This window comes from Felis catus, chromosome B2 (assembly GCF_018350175.1).
Source record: "Felis catus isolate Fca126 chromosome B2, F.catus_Fca126_mat1.0, whole genome shotgun sequence".
In the NCBI taxonomy this organism is placed as follows: domain Eukaryota; kingdom Metazoa; phylum Chordata; class Mammalia; order Carnivora; family Felidae; genus Felis; species Felis catus.
This window is the reverse complement of record NC_058372.1, coordinates 63301163-63314358: the sequence shown is the minus strand read 5'-3', so window position 1 is coordinate 63314358 and position 13196 is coordinate 63301163. Positions and strand designations below refer to the sequence as shown.

The following is a 13196-nucleotide window of genomic DNA, read 5'->3' as shown; positions in this document are numbered from 1 at the left end:
CGAGAGGTGAAGTTACGGGCCTGGAGTTGGCTGATGCACAGCGGGGCCAGGACCTGGCAGTGGGGCTCAGTGCCTGTGGCCTCATCTCCAGTACCTTGCCAGCTCTAGTCAAGGCTCTGCAGGATAGTTTTCATTTGAAGTTAGCTTGCCAGATTCTAATGGTCCAAGGCATATTTAGCAAATTTAAAATTTTGGTGTTTATGGAATTTTCATAATGAGCATTTAACAAAAGTTTACATAAAGCTGGTGAAGACAAACAAATATGACATGAATCCACACAGATTCCTGGGTCTTACCTCAGAGCTACAAAATAAGAATATATGGGAACAAGGAGGAGGGAAGCAGAAGGAGGAGCAGGGAGATGGAGTGGTGGAAGATGTCTGGTGAAATATAGTTCTTTTAGTGTTTATTTAGTTTAAGAGAGAAAGAGAGAGAGCGTGTATGTGAGCATGGGGGAGGGGCAGAGAGTGATGGAGAGAGATGGAGAGAGAGAGAGAGAGACAGACAGAGAGACAGAGAGAGGGAGAGAGAGAATCCCAAGCAGGCTCTATGCTATCAGTGCAGAGCCTGATGCAGGGCTCAATCCCATGAATTGTTAGATCATGAACTGAGCCGAAATCAAGAGTCAGACACTCAACCGACTAAGCCACCCAGGCACCCCAAGGGAACTATATTTCTAAAACATTCTTTGGGGGATTCTAATGCACAGCCATAGTTGGGAATCACTGGTAGAGGGTCTGCATCTTTTTTAAAGCATTGATTGGCTTCTTAAATAGGGAGGAGTTGGCAGATGTGTCTGAACATATTGGAGATATATATGGTGGCACTGAGCATCCAAGAGAAAAATAAAGCCTTTTAATGTTCCTCATTTTTTTTTAATGGTAGGGTTCTGCCTTTTTTTCTGGTCCCTTACAATTTTTTTTTGTTACAAATCAGAACTCTTGTTGTCACAGGGTTTGTAAATATTAGCCACTGAGCAGAAAAGCCATATTCCTACCAGTCTCCCTTGACCTCATCTAAGAATATGGTAATCACCACAGCTTTTGAAAAACAGGAGGTTTACATGTATTTAGCACACCTGTGGTTCCAAGGTCATGGTTAATTGCTCCCTACAACATGTGTTTAATCTATGTTTTTAAAGATTACTATTTATATCTTGATTACTCATGTTCATCTTACTCACAGGTGAAATTCTAGAACTTAGAAAATGTTTTTAGAATACATAGAAATCCTAAGAATGGCCATCAGAAAATCTTGTCCTAACACTCTATTTGTAACTGCTTGGTCATTGTTGTGAAAATAAACATCACCTTTGTCAAACTTGAGATGATTTCTATAGAAATACCTATGTTTCAAATGGCCAAGAACCTGTGTGGCTCAGTAAAGTGTTCATGCTCTCTTTCTCTCAAAATAAAATAAATAAAATTAATCTCTGAAAAAAATAAAATAATATGGCCAAGAATTTAAAGGGTGGAAGAGAAATAAAAATGAGTAACACATGCTGAAAAATGCTTGTAATTTTACTGATCCTCTAGTCCTACTCTAGTCCTCTGGGTGTGCTGGGCTCGTGGGTGTAGAAGTTCAGCAGAACAGACCGTCTACACTGGGGTTCTGAGCCATTCATATGGGTTGCCAAGGTCCTGCCAGCAGCTGGAAAACACTTACGAATTGACTAATAAGAGCTCCTGAAAGACAGAAAAAATAAGATACCAGCAGAGAAAAATCTTTGTCTTTGACTGGAAAAATAATCCCTACAAGAAAGAAATGAAAAGTTATACAATCCTCTATTTTAACTTAGCCCTTTGGTTTGTGAAAGAGAAAAAAAGTACATCAATCATCTTTATTTTGGCATAATGGTTCACTTATTTAGAAGTGAATACTTGAGTTTGTGTCAAGAACTGCTTTCCTCTTCTGATATCATTAATTAGTTTTCCCACTGATGACTATTAATTATTCTGTGAATTAAAGTCATGTTAGCCCAATGACATTTAGGATCTTAATCATGATGCAGTTCAGAAATTACTGAAAATGCCAGCAGAACAGACATACTGAAGAAAATCTGTCTTGAACTTTCAAGTGCTGGGCTAAATTAACGGGATGGAATCCAGTCTTTATATTTATATTTATATTTATATTTATATTTATATTTATATTTATACTTATATTTATATTTATACTTATATTTATATTTATAGATGGATAGAATCTATCACAGTGGCTGGTTTCTTATATCTTTCCAGTGCCCATCCTCAAAGGACGCTGCCTCAGGCTTCTAAGCTGCTCACAAGGGTTAAGGGCTAATGTACCATACAAACTTATATACTAGACAAGCTGCTTATATAAACATTTTTTATAAAGTATTTAAGAGCTTTTCATTTAAATCACCTGTAATTCATTTGAAACAACTGCCACTTAATTATAGCTCCAAGCTAGAGACCTGTAATTTAGCAAACATTTCTTAATCCTTTAAAAAAAACTGGAAATTCAGAATGATGATAGATCTTGACACTTAGTTCAAATTACAGATAAATGAATAGTATATGGGCCAGATCAGGATAATCTTTATATATATCAAAGGGGCATCTGGGTGGCTCAGTTGGTTAAGCATCCAACTTTGGCTCAGGTCATGATCTCCCGGTTGGTGAGTTTGAGCCTTGAATGTGGCTTTCTGCTGTCATCCTCTGCGCCCCCCCCCCACCCCTCCCCTGCTTGCACTCTCTCTCTCTCAAAAATAAATAAACATTAAAAAATATATAAATATCAAAAATTAATACGAAGTTTTTGTGTCATTTTAAAGTAAAATGAAGTCAAAAGACTACTTTCATTTTTATTTATACCGTCCAGGAAATGTGATTATTTATCCAATAGCCTTGTGTTCAGTTTAGTTGAATATGTGTTCAAAATAAACGTTTATCAGACTGCATAAAACCGTATGAGGTTCTTGGGGAAAGAAATTGAAGAATTCATGTCTCCTTTTCTCAAAAGGCTTAGAGTTTCAAATAAAAAATTGAAGTTGGCTCAGAAAATGAAATGTTGTTTTTGGTGCATTTTCATTATAAATTGTACTTTCCAAAGTTTATTTAATCTTTTAAGATATGTTTAGAACAAGAATGTGTAGAACAAAGAATTTTGTATGTCAGAAACTTTGTAAATTTCTATTATCTCTTTTTGAAGTTGCATTAGTAACTTAAAGATAAACATCCCTGTCCTGTTTCTCTTTTTTCACTCTTTTGCGGTTCAAGATCTTTTACCAGACGGTGCATTAAAATGTACCGTAGACCTGAAATTTACTCTGTGTTTAGGCATTCTGCGGAATTCAAAAGTAATATACCTATACCTCAAGGGCAAATAATCTAAATGAGAGGATAAAACATATACACAAATAGCCGTAATATAAGTTATAGTGTGACTTAGATGCTGAAAATTACTAATTGTCATTTCACATGGTTGTATCAGACATCATTTTTATCTAATGGTTTGTAATCACAAGGAACAGTTAACACATTCACTGAAGGATGAATAGTGGGGAGGCTGTGGGCATTTTATGTAACAAGGTTGAACTTGGGGAGAATACTTTGATGACTTTTATATTTAAACAAAAACCTAAGCAGAATGTTATTTTATTGACATAGTAATTAAGCATTTGAGTTCTGGCAAACAGTCCAGTTGACAGTCATGTTTGTGTTTTTCCAGGGCAGCAGAGGTGAAATAGGACCAGTGGGACCCCCAGGACCACCAGGTAAACTGGTGAGTAGTATTTCCAGTCTCCAGCAGTTTATACGCTTCATACAAAACATGGTCAACTTGTAAAAATAAGCAAGGAGAGAAAAACAATGTGCACAGAGTGATTTAATCATCCTTGCTTGATTTCTACTGTGCTGTGAATGTGTGAAAATGTAAATGTGGAATTTCACATTATATCTAGGATACCCCCAGAGGGTGTTTGAATCAGTGTGGATTGTAGCATACATTTTGAAACGAGGAGAGACACGAAGTGCTACATTTGGCCTCTGGTTGTTCTTGAAATTGAAGAGAAGTATGTGAATGCTGCCTTTGACTTCTCCGAGTAGGCTTGTTTACACAGCCAGAGAAGCACTACCATTGCACGGGCTCCACTGAAAGAGCCCACTGTTGGGGGGGGGTGGCGCAAACCCGGGAACTGAGGACCTCAGAGGTGGGACAGAGCGGGTGGAGGGACTCGCCTATTTCTTCCTTAGACTGTGGGAGAGAGGCAGATTTGAGGAGCAGAGCTATACCAACCACAGCACATTTATTTTAGACAGGAGTCAACATACCCGAGGTTGTGTCTGCCTTGCATGCTTGCGGTGTTGCAGTAGCACTGATTTGGGAGATTCTGTGTTTGTTTTTCAGGGTTCTCTGGGTAGTCCTGGCCTTCCTGGCTTGCCTGGCCCCCCTGGACTTCCTGGGATGAAAGGTGACAGGGTAAGCCAGCCCTCCAAAAAGTTCCTTATGTTTTGATTTTTACTATGAGAAACCAAGCTGTGTGTTTGGCGCAGTGGAGATTTTTATAGCAATGATCATAGACAGTGATCAAGAAAGGCATCCTAAATTACTGAGAGTTGGGATCAAGAAGCAAAAGAAATCTAACATAATAATTTCTCAGAAGGAAAAAATGAAAGTTGACAAAAGTAAAAATTTCAGTTGTAATAATACTTCCTGTTTAGTTTTAAATTTACATTCCTACCAGTCAGGTTTATGTGGGCATGAACAGAGAACACCCCAAGTTTTCAGCTTTTGGACAACTGTCAGTTTCTCCAGGTGTCACCTGACTGTTGTTAGGTTGTGAGGAGAGGAGCAAGACCTCATCTGTCACATCATTCATATGTGTCCTTGTCTGCCAGCCTGATATGGGAAGTTGGTTCATTTGAAATTATGTAGTTGAATTATCTCAAAATACTGAAAAAGTGTTATATTTTATTCAATACAGGGAGCAGTTGGTGAACCTGGTCCAAAGGGTGAACAGGTGGGTCCAATCAGAAGAATATGAGATGCAGTGAGTAATGCATATTAATGTACCTCACCAGCAGGGGGCACTGGCTGGTTTATGGTGTGAATACAAAGATGGAGGCTGGCAGTTTTGCTGAATGTGCTTCATAGTGTGTGAAAGCTAGAATTTAGTTTTGTCTGTAACCTTATCTACTACTTCAATAAGCTGGAGCTGATGATGGCTCTGCCTCCAAGACCACACATTGTCCTTCCTATGAAAAGAGTGTCCCTGGCTCTGATTCACAGGATTGGTTTACTTGTAACTGATAGAGCCTACTATAGCCACATCATCATATTTTGAGTTCTTCTGTATCAAGACTTTAACAAATAAATTATGAACATGAACTATAATTAATCCTTTTTGTGGGTTCCTTTTTCTATAGTGAAAGCCTTTTTTTCAAGGAATACCTAATTTTATTTACTAATTTATTTTTTAAAGTTTATTTATATTGAGAGAGATAGAGACAGTGTGTGGGGGAGGGGTAGAGAGCTAGGGAGAGAGAATCCCAGGCAGGCTCCATGTTGTCAGCACAGAGCCCGATGTGGGGCTTGAACTCATGAAATCATGAGATCAAGACAAGACCTGAGCTGAAACCAAGAGTCAGACACTTACCGACTGAGCCACCCAGGTGCCCCAAGGAATACCTAATTTTAAAATTGCTGGATACAATCATTAATCCTTAAGTTTAGAAGAAACTCAACCTCGCCTTCTATCTTTTCTCTAGGCTCTCTTCTGATTTAGACTAGCCACTGACAGATTGAGAAGCCATTGGGAGCATTTTGTATTTCTGCATGATCCAGGGGGCACTGTGGGCACTTAGGAATGCTTATCCATGTTGACTGGTTAAAACTGAGGCAAGGGACTAAGAATTCAAAAATGTGACTTTTAATCTTAATTTTTAGGGTTCCTCTGGTGAAGAAGGAGAAGCAGGAGAAAGGGGTGAACTTGTAAGACATTTTGTTCTGGTTAATGATGAGCTGTACTGATTTCTAATTGTATTAGAAACATATTTTTTCTTTGCTGTCACTTGCTGACTTCTATAGTGGCTACAATGTTTCTTACATAAACTAATGACTTCCCAAGACTGCAGCCAAGATCAAGTAAAGCACAGGGGAAACACCCCAAGACACCTACACCTACACCTAGACATTCCAAGTGATTCTATAGGACTATAGAAAGTCTGTGAATCGTGCCTATCATGGAAACAAAATTAATTTTATTAGGGTTACAAAGCTGTGGCTCACAAGTGTGACTGTAGGTATTCTCTGTAGTCTAAAACCTTCCAAAGACGTGACCTCCATCTCCAGAGGATGCTGCTGCTAAATCTCCAGGAAGGCAGTAAGAATGAGAAAAAATTATCTTTATTGCAAGAACTGCTAGATTTGCTGGCTCATCTCTATGGTTTTGACACAATCTAACATGACCTAATGTGAAAACTTACGTTTGGTCCTTTGGAGTGGTAACAGATTTCTCATAAAATAGTTCCAGAGAGCACTTAGTGCAGGAAAAAATTCTAGTAATGTTTTATTCAGATTATCAGGATTTAGAACTAATATAAATGTAGCATCTAAATTAGGCAAAGCTCTCTATTAAGTAAATTTGAAAAAGGATTATTTTAATTTTATTTTCTGTTAAAATTTTTCATTTTATGGGCTAAGAGGATGTTTTAAGTCATTCTGTTTTGTAGTGGAGATGAACTAATGTGCTAAAACTTGAGCTGAATTCACATCTAGAATTAGGGGTGGGAGATTTCCAAATTTTATTTTTTAAGCATAAAACCATTCATATTTGGTTTGATAGACTTTTGGGGATAAGTTTTAAAACACTGATAGAATTTCAAAAATGAAGTCATCAGGTTTAAATGTCTACTGTGTTTTGAAATAGCATGCTAGTTTGATATCTTTTGACTTACACGTTTTAATTCTCACACCTAGCATTTTAGATCTAGTTGGAGCCTTGTAAAGCTCTGATTCAACCCTGTTATTTAACAGGTTAGCCAAAGGCTAGGAGGTTATAAAGCTCACAGAGGGTCACAAAGTTAAGTAGTGGAACTGGTACTAGAATCCAAATTTTGAATCTAATGTTTTTCTGCAGTGCCAGGGTCCATCTGTTCATAGTTTTCTGTAGATTTCAGCAGCACAATAACCTTTGAAATGTTTTTAGTAGACTATCAAATGTGAATGCATTGTTCTAATATAATTTTTTTTATTGATTTAGGGAGATATAGGATTACCTGGGCCAAAGGGATCTGTAAGTACAGTGAACAATAATGGTATAAAAAATAAAAATATCAATAAAACTACAGAAAATGCAATACTCTGCTTTATGAAATCACTATAAAATTCAATTCTTAAAGGACTTACTTTCAAGGAAATTAATGTCTAAATTTATTCTTTGAGTAATGGATTCATCCAAAGGAAAAAAAAAATACCTCACAACAATGTAAATGGATCTACCTTTTGAACTAACTACTCTGAAGGAAGTTTTTTTCATAAGTGGCTCAATGAGAATACATGGTAATTTCTTTCACAAATGGGTCATTTTTTTCATGTTTATTTACTTTTGAAAGAGAGAGAGAGGAGAGACAGAGCATGAGCAGTGGAGGGGCAGAGAGACAGGGAGACACAGAATCTGAAGCAGGCTCCAGGCTCTGAGCTGTCAGCACAGAACCCGATGTGGGTCTCTAACCCGTGAACCACGAGATCATGACCTGAGCCGAAGTCGGACGTTCAACCGACTGAGCCACCCAGGCGCCCCAAATGGGTCATTTTAAAAGGACTGACTTGTCCTTTGTGGTGACAAGAGTATAAATAAATTTCATTGGCAGTCTTACCATTTCAAATATTTCAGTAATTTTATCAATCTCCTGTGTGTTCTAGTTGGGGAAGTAACAAAGTCATAATGCATAAGAAAATATAACAGACAATTATTAAAGCTAGAAAATGATCATCTCCTTCATCATTTTACAGAAACTAAACTGATGTCCTTAGAGATTATATGTATTCAGAATTATAGAACCAATAATAGAACCAATTATTACAACAAGACTAGTAGAACCAGTTACAGAAACCAGCAAACCTGGGGTGATTTGCTAGTTTGAAAGGAATGCACATCTAATACAAAGAAATTTAAAAGAGTATAAGGAGAAAAGATGAAGCTCAGACTCTAACCTCAAATGCCGCCACCACCAGCTTCTGGTTTATCTTTTTGTCCCTCCTGTTTCTGGAATCTCCACTGTTCTCTGTCCCGTACAACACATTATCCTCATAGCAGCCAGTGTCATCTAGATAAAAATATAAAGCCCACTATTAATCCCTCCTCTGCATAAACCCTTCAGGAACAACATTTGGTAGAATAAAATCAGACATTGAGCAAAATATACAAGTCTTGGATGAAGTGGACTCTGCCTTGCCAACCTCACCTCTACCTCTCTGGAAGTTCATCTGTTTGCAGTGCTTTTTGCTTGGCATGCTGTGTAATGCCTTGTGCTGTTCTCCTAGCCTGAAACACTCTTCCTCTTTCCTTAGAACACCTACCTCCTGCCTAAGCAGTTAGCCCCATCCTGAGCCAGACTTTCCCCCAGAGGACCCTCCCTCCCAGACTTGGTTACAGTGCCAGCTCTGGGCTCTTTACATACACGTGAATTAAAAAGTATTAGGTCACCTGTTTACATACTGCCTCTAAACACCATTGATAGTCTCAAGCTTCAAGTAACATCTTGATGCCTAAGAATCTTTGACAGAAATATCTTACGCTTGACAAAAACATAGAGTAAACCTTGGTAGGACTTCGTAATAGAAATCCTACTTCATGGGAATGCAAGCTGGTGCAGCCACTCTGGAAAACAGTATGGAGGTTTCTCAAAAAAACTAAAAATAGAACTACCCTACGACCCAGCAATTGCACTACTAGGCATTTATCCACGGGATACAGGTGTGCTGTTTCGAAGGGACACATGCACCCCCGTGTTTATAGCAGCACCATCAACAATAGCCAAAGTATGGAAACAGCCCAAATGTCCATTGATGGATGAATGGATAAAGAAGATGTGGTAAAAGCTTTTATATATAATGGAGTATTACTCTGCAATCAAAAAGAATGAAATCTTGCCATTTGCAACTACGTGAATGGAACTGGAGGGTATTATGCTAAGTGAAATTAGTCAGAGAAAGACAAAACTCATATGACTTCACTCATATGAGGACTTTAAGAGACAAAACAGATGAACATAAGGGAAGGGAAACAAAAATAACATGAAAACATGGAGGGGGACAAAACAGAAGAGACTCATAAATATAGAGAACAAACTGAGGGTTACTGGAGGGGTTGTGGGAGGGGGGATGGGCTAAATGGGTAAGGGGCACTAAGGAATCTACTCCTGAAATCATTGTTTCACTATATGCTAACTAATTTGGATGTAAATTTTAAAAAATAAAAAATAAAACAAGTTAATAAAAAAAAACAGAAATCCTACTTCCCTCTCTAGAAATAATCAGTAATGTTCAATGGTAAGAATTCTGGTTATAAAAGGAAAAAGTGAGTGAACAATGCAGTGATCAAAATGAGTCTCATTTAAATTTGGGAGTTAACTCTTGATTTATCACCTCCCTTCCTACCCCTCTTGTCTGACACCACCCATGTAATACTGATGCAGCTGAAGTGTGTTGTCCCAGAATAGGGAAATAATTATGAGCAGACACACTTCACCTTCCTCAGTGATGGCAGCATAGACAACCTGGTAAGTAGGTGAAGTCTGTACACCAGTTTCTACTTTGGCATACCACTATTCAATTGAAGGATTCTTTCCAAAGACCCAGGACCCTTGTGATGCCTTAGCCATGTTGGCCCTTGATCTCTTCATCAAAATGTCCTGTCTCTTGTTCCAGAAGTATTTCGGACATTGTCAACAAGATGATGGACTCTGAGTTGGTTTCCTTTGTTCCCTGCCAGTTCTTTAGTGCACTTCCAGACTCACTTTGGCTTCTCCTCTGGGCAGTTTTAGAAGCTGTTAAAATTTTTCACTGTAGTCATTTGACAATTCCCAACCCTCCACAGCACATCCTTAGTTCTCTCTGCTGACACCGTCTTTCAGGAAGTCTTTAAGCCATAATTTCATCATAGAAGCAATTCTGACAGGTTGACTTAGATGAGTATCATTTTTTCATAAAGAAAGATTGGAAAAGGCACACTTGCTGAGCTGTATTCAGATGTGTCCAGTGAAAGCCCTGCCTCACCACCTTCTCCCTTCCTTACAACATTTGAAGGTTTAAAAAAGTTGGCTCTTTCTAGGTGAATGTTGCATATGAAAAGGAAGCAGGGTTAAGTTGCTTTATGAACTTTATAGTGAGCACTAGCATTCCTTAATGCCTCCTGTCCTTTTATCTTCTCATTCTTATTCTGTAAACAATGGCACATTGTAACTAACTACTATGCCATAAACTCTACCACAGGGAACTTAACAGAAAGTGAATTAATTTAGTCTCTTTTAAAGCAGTTATTGTAGATGGGAACTTTAAAAAATGCTTTTAGTGGTCTGCTTTCAGAAAAAAAAAACCTGTTATATGCTTTTGTGCTAAGCAAATAGTTTATTTTTCAACTTCTTTAGTATTTAGATTTTTAGCTTCCTCAATACTTCAATAAATTATGGACTCATTTTTTTTTTGTTCCAGCATTTTAAATGTATTCGTGTTAGGTGCAGCATTTTAAATGTATTTAGTTAATGTTAGTATTTTAGAATTCCTGGATACATTTGGCTTCTTTAAATTCTCCAGAATGTTATAAAGCTAAATAATTTACGTTCTTGGAAATATCTTTATTTTATGCTTTCTGTATTGGTGACATACAAAGTAACCTGTCTTGTAGGAAGTCAGTGGCCTTTTTGTGACCAAAAATTGAATAAGTCTTGTTAAAAACTAACTTGTTCTTAGGAAGTGGCTTAAAGTATAAAAAAATGTGGTTTTAAATATATTATTTCAATGAGTATTTTGAAATAGTAACTCTACCAAAAAGAAAGATTTTGAAAAGCTTTACTTGACTGGAATTCTTAGAGACTGGAATTCTCAGAGCAGCATATTTGTAACCTCTGAGCAAATACCTCTTGGGAGATAAAATGTAAGCAAACCCCAAATTTCATGTAAGTCTTGTATTAACACGAAGCAGAACATTACTTGTGGATAACCCTGGTTTTTTAACGTGCCATTGTGTTCTAGGTGGGTAACCCTGGGGACCCTGGCTTGAGGGGGCCTGAAGGCAGTCGGGGGCTTCCTGGAGTGGAAGGACCACGAGGACCACCTGGACCGCGAGGCGTGCAGGGAGAGCAGGGTGCCACCGGCCTGCCTGGCATCCAGGGCCCTCCAGTGAGTGGCAGACAGTCCCCAGGGTTTCCCGTTGGAGACTTAGTCTCACAGCACCAGAAGGGGGGTGGGGAGCCAGGCTGGCCCAGACTCGAGCTCCTCAGCAGTGTGGGTGGGTTCTCTTGTAAATCCAGCCACCTGGTCACTTGCCAGGTCTGTCAGGTTACCATTTAACAATGTCTTCTTTATGGTTCTGTTTACAAACCGTCTTTTTTTTCTGTCCCAGGGTAGAGCACCAACAGATCAGCACATAAAGCAGGTTTGCATGAGAGTCATGCAAGGTAAATAAATCATAATGTCTTGACTTTTGTTTGCTTTAAAGGTGGGAGATCTTGAATAATGTTAATATTGTTTTATCCAGTTTGTTGCCACACAAAACCTTATAGCCTGAAAAAAAAAAGGTTACACACACACACACACACACACACACACACACACACACACACTTTTTTTCCCCCTTTGGAACACAAATTCTCAGGTATCCTTCCCCCTCCTTAACATCCTACTACTTAGTGTATAAGGCACTGACCTTGGCTCTTTGTGTAGCTTATATGTGAAATAATTGACAGTCTTCATGCCCATAAGAAGCATAAGGACATTATCTCTACTCATGTATAACATAGGTAGAAAGTTAATAACTAGTATTTTACTAAAATGGTGATATATTTTTACTTTGCTAACCTTTGTCTAAATTCATCTATGGCTACAGCAGTTGTCTGTCATAGCTCTTTCAGAAATGGTCTAGTTCTAAAGTCACATAGCAAAGGAAACTGGGGACAAAGAAACTTGGGAGATCCTATAACATGGAGGCCTTCTAACAAATAATTAACTTATTCTGGTTGGAACCAATTCTGTCGCGATACTCTTCTGTTGTATGCTCATGAGATAGCCTAATTTGTCTGGTAGACTTGTAGAGCTTTCCCAGAATGAAATTGTCACTCTATATTTGAAAACCAATATAAGTCTCTTCATTGCAGACACTTAATCTTCAAAGAATATTTCAATTTTATATGTTATATCTCAAGAAAATTATAATTTTATGTTAAGTTTTACATAAGGCAAACTAGACTGTTCACATTTAAACAATTTTAAAATGTTGGTTAGGAATTTGTTTCCAAATCATAATCTCCTTCACACCTTAAAAAAAAATTATACTGGCATATTTCCCATAGAGTATTTTCATAGGAAAGATTTCTTATTCTTCATCATTTTAGTGGATGATTCTTAATCTATTTAATGGTTCCTGAAAAAGCCCACACAGTTATTAATTTTTAAGACAGACTATGAACATTCCCAGGAAGCAAGCTATTTTTAGTGTCTGTTGTCTATTCCAAGCATGAAAAAACTTTTGAGAGGGGAATCTATAAGAAGTTGTGAATGCTCAGGATATTTTAGCTTACTCAGTATCTTCAAACTAAAACTGTGGGGCTAGGTCTCAACTACTGTCTCAATGCTAATTCTGGACAATGTCCTTGGCTTTTCAAAAGCTTCTGGATATCCACTTCTACCTATGTTAAGAAACTCATTTTCTTCCCATCCTGGCTTTTCAGATAACCAGCCAGGACTCAGGTGACATACTCTTCCTTCTAGCACAATACCCATCAGAAAGACTTGCTGTGTTTTTTTTTTTCTCACCCCCCTCCTCCCCTGTCTCAAAACAGCAAGACCAAATATATCCAGGGAGAGCTGAATAAAACAGCACCAGTGAAGCCTCTTGGCAGAAAGTCCATGCAAAAATGATCCAACTTTATTCACTTCTCGCCACCAATTTTGAAGCTCTGGGGACACATTTAGAAAAAAAGACACTTGAAATACCCCTTTTATCATTTGAGTCA

General features: G+C 38.0%; 1 protein-coding gene and 1 long non-coding RNA gene across 5 annotated transcripts in view; one reads left to right on the top strand and one right to left on the bottom strand.

Annotated features, from left to right (window-relative positions):
* The window catches only part of COL9A1 (collagen type IX alpha 1 chain), an 88068-nt gene that overhangs the window by 58508 nt on the left and 16364 nt on the right, over window positions 1-13196 (top strand). Inside the window, exons 29-35 of the mRNA XM_003986294.5 lie at window positions 3694-3747; window positions 4372-4443; window positions 4949-4984; window positions 5911-5955; window positions 7226-7258; window positions 11218-11364; window positions 11588-11642. Coding sequence (XP_003986343.1) covers window positions 3694-3747; window positions 4372-4443; window positions 4949-4984; window positions 5911-5955; window positions 7226-7258; window positions 11218-11364; window positions 11588-11642 — 442 coding nt within the window. The remainder of the gene's footprint in view (window positions 1-3693; window positions 3748-4371; window positions 4444-4948; window positions 4985-5910; window positions 5956-7225; window positions 7259-11217; window positions 11365-11587; window positions 11643-13196) is intronic.
* The window catches only part of LOC111560478, a 46958-nt gene that overhangs the window by 21630 nt on the left and 12132 nt on the right, over window positions 1-13196 (bottom strand). For 3 of the 4 annotated variants that reach the window (XR_006597889.1, XR_006597891.1, XR_006597890.1), the window contains exon 3: window positions 8179-8291. This is a non-coding gene — a long non-coding RNA (uncharacterized LOC111560478). Of the gene's footprint in view, window positions 1-603; window positions 1686-8178; window positions 8292-13196 lie in introns of those variants that run through there. The other variant, XR_002742316.2, reaches the window with a different exon arrangement.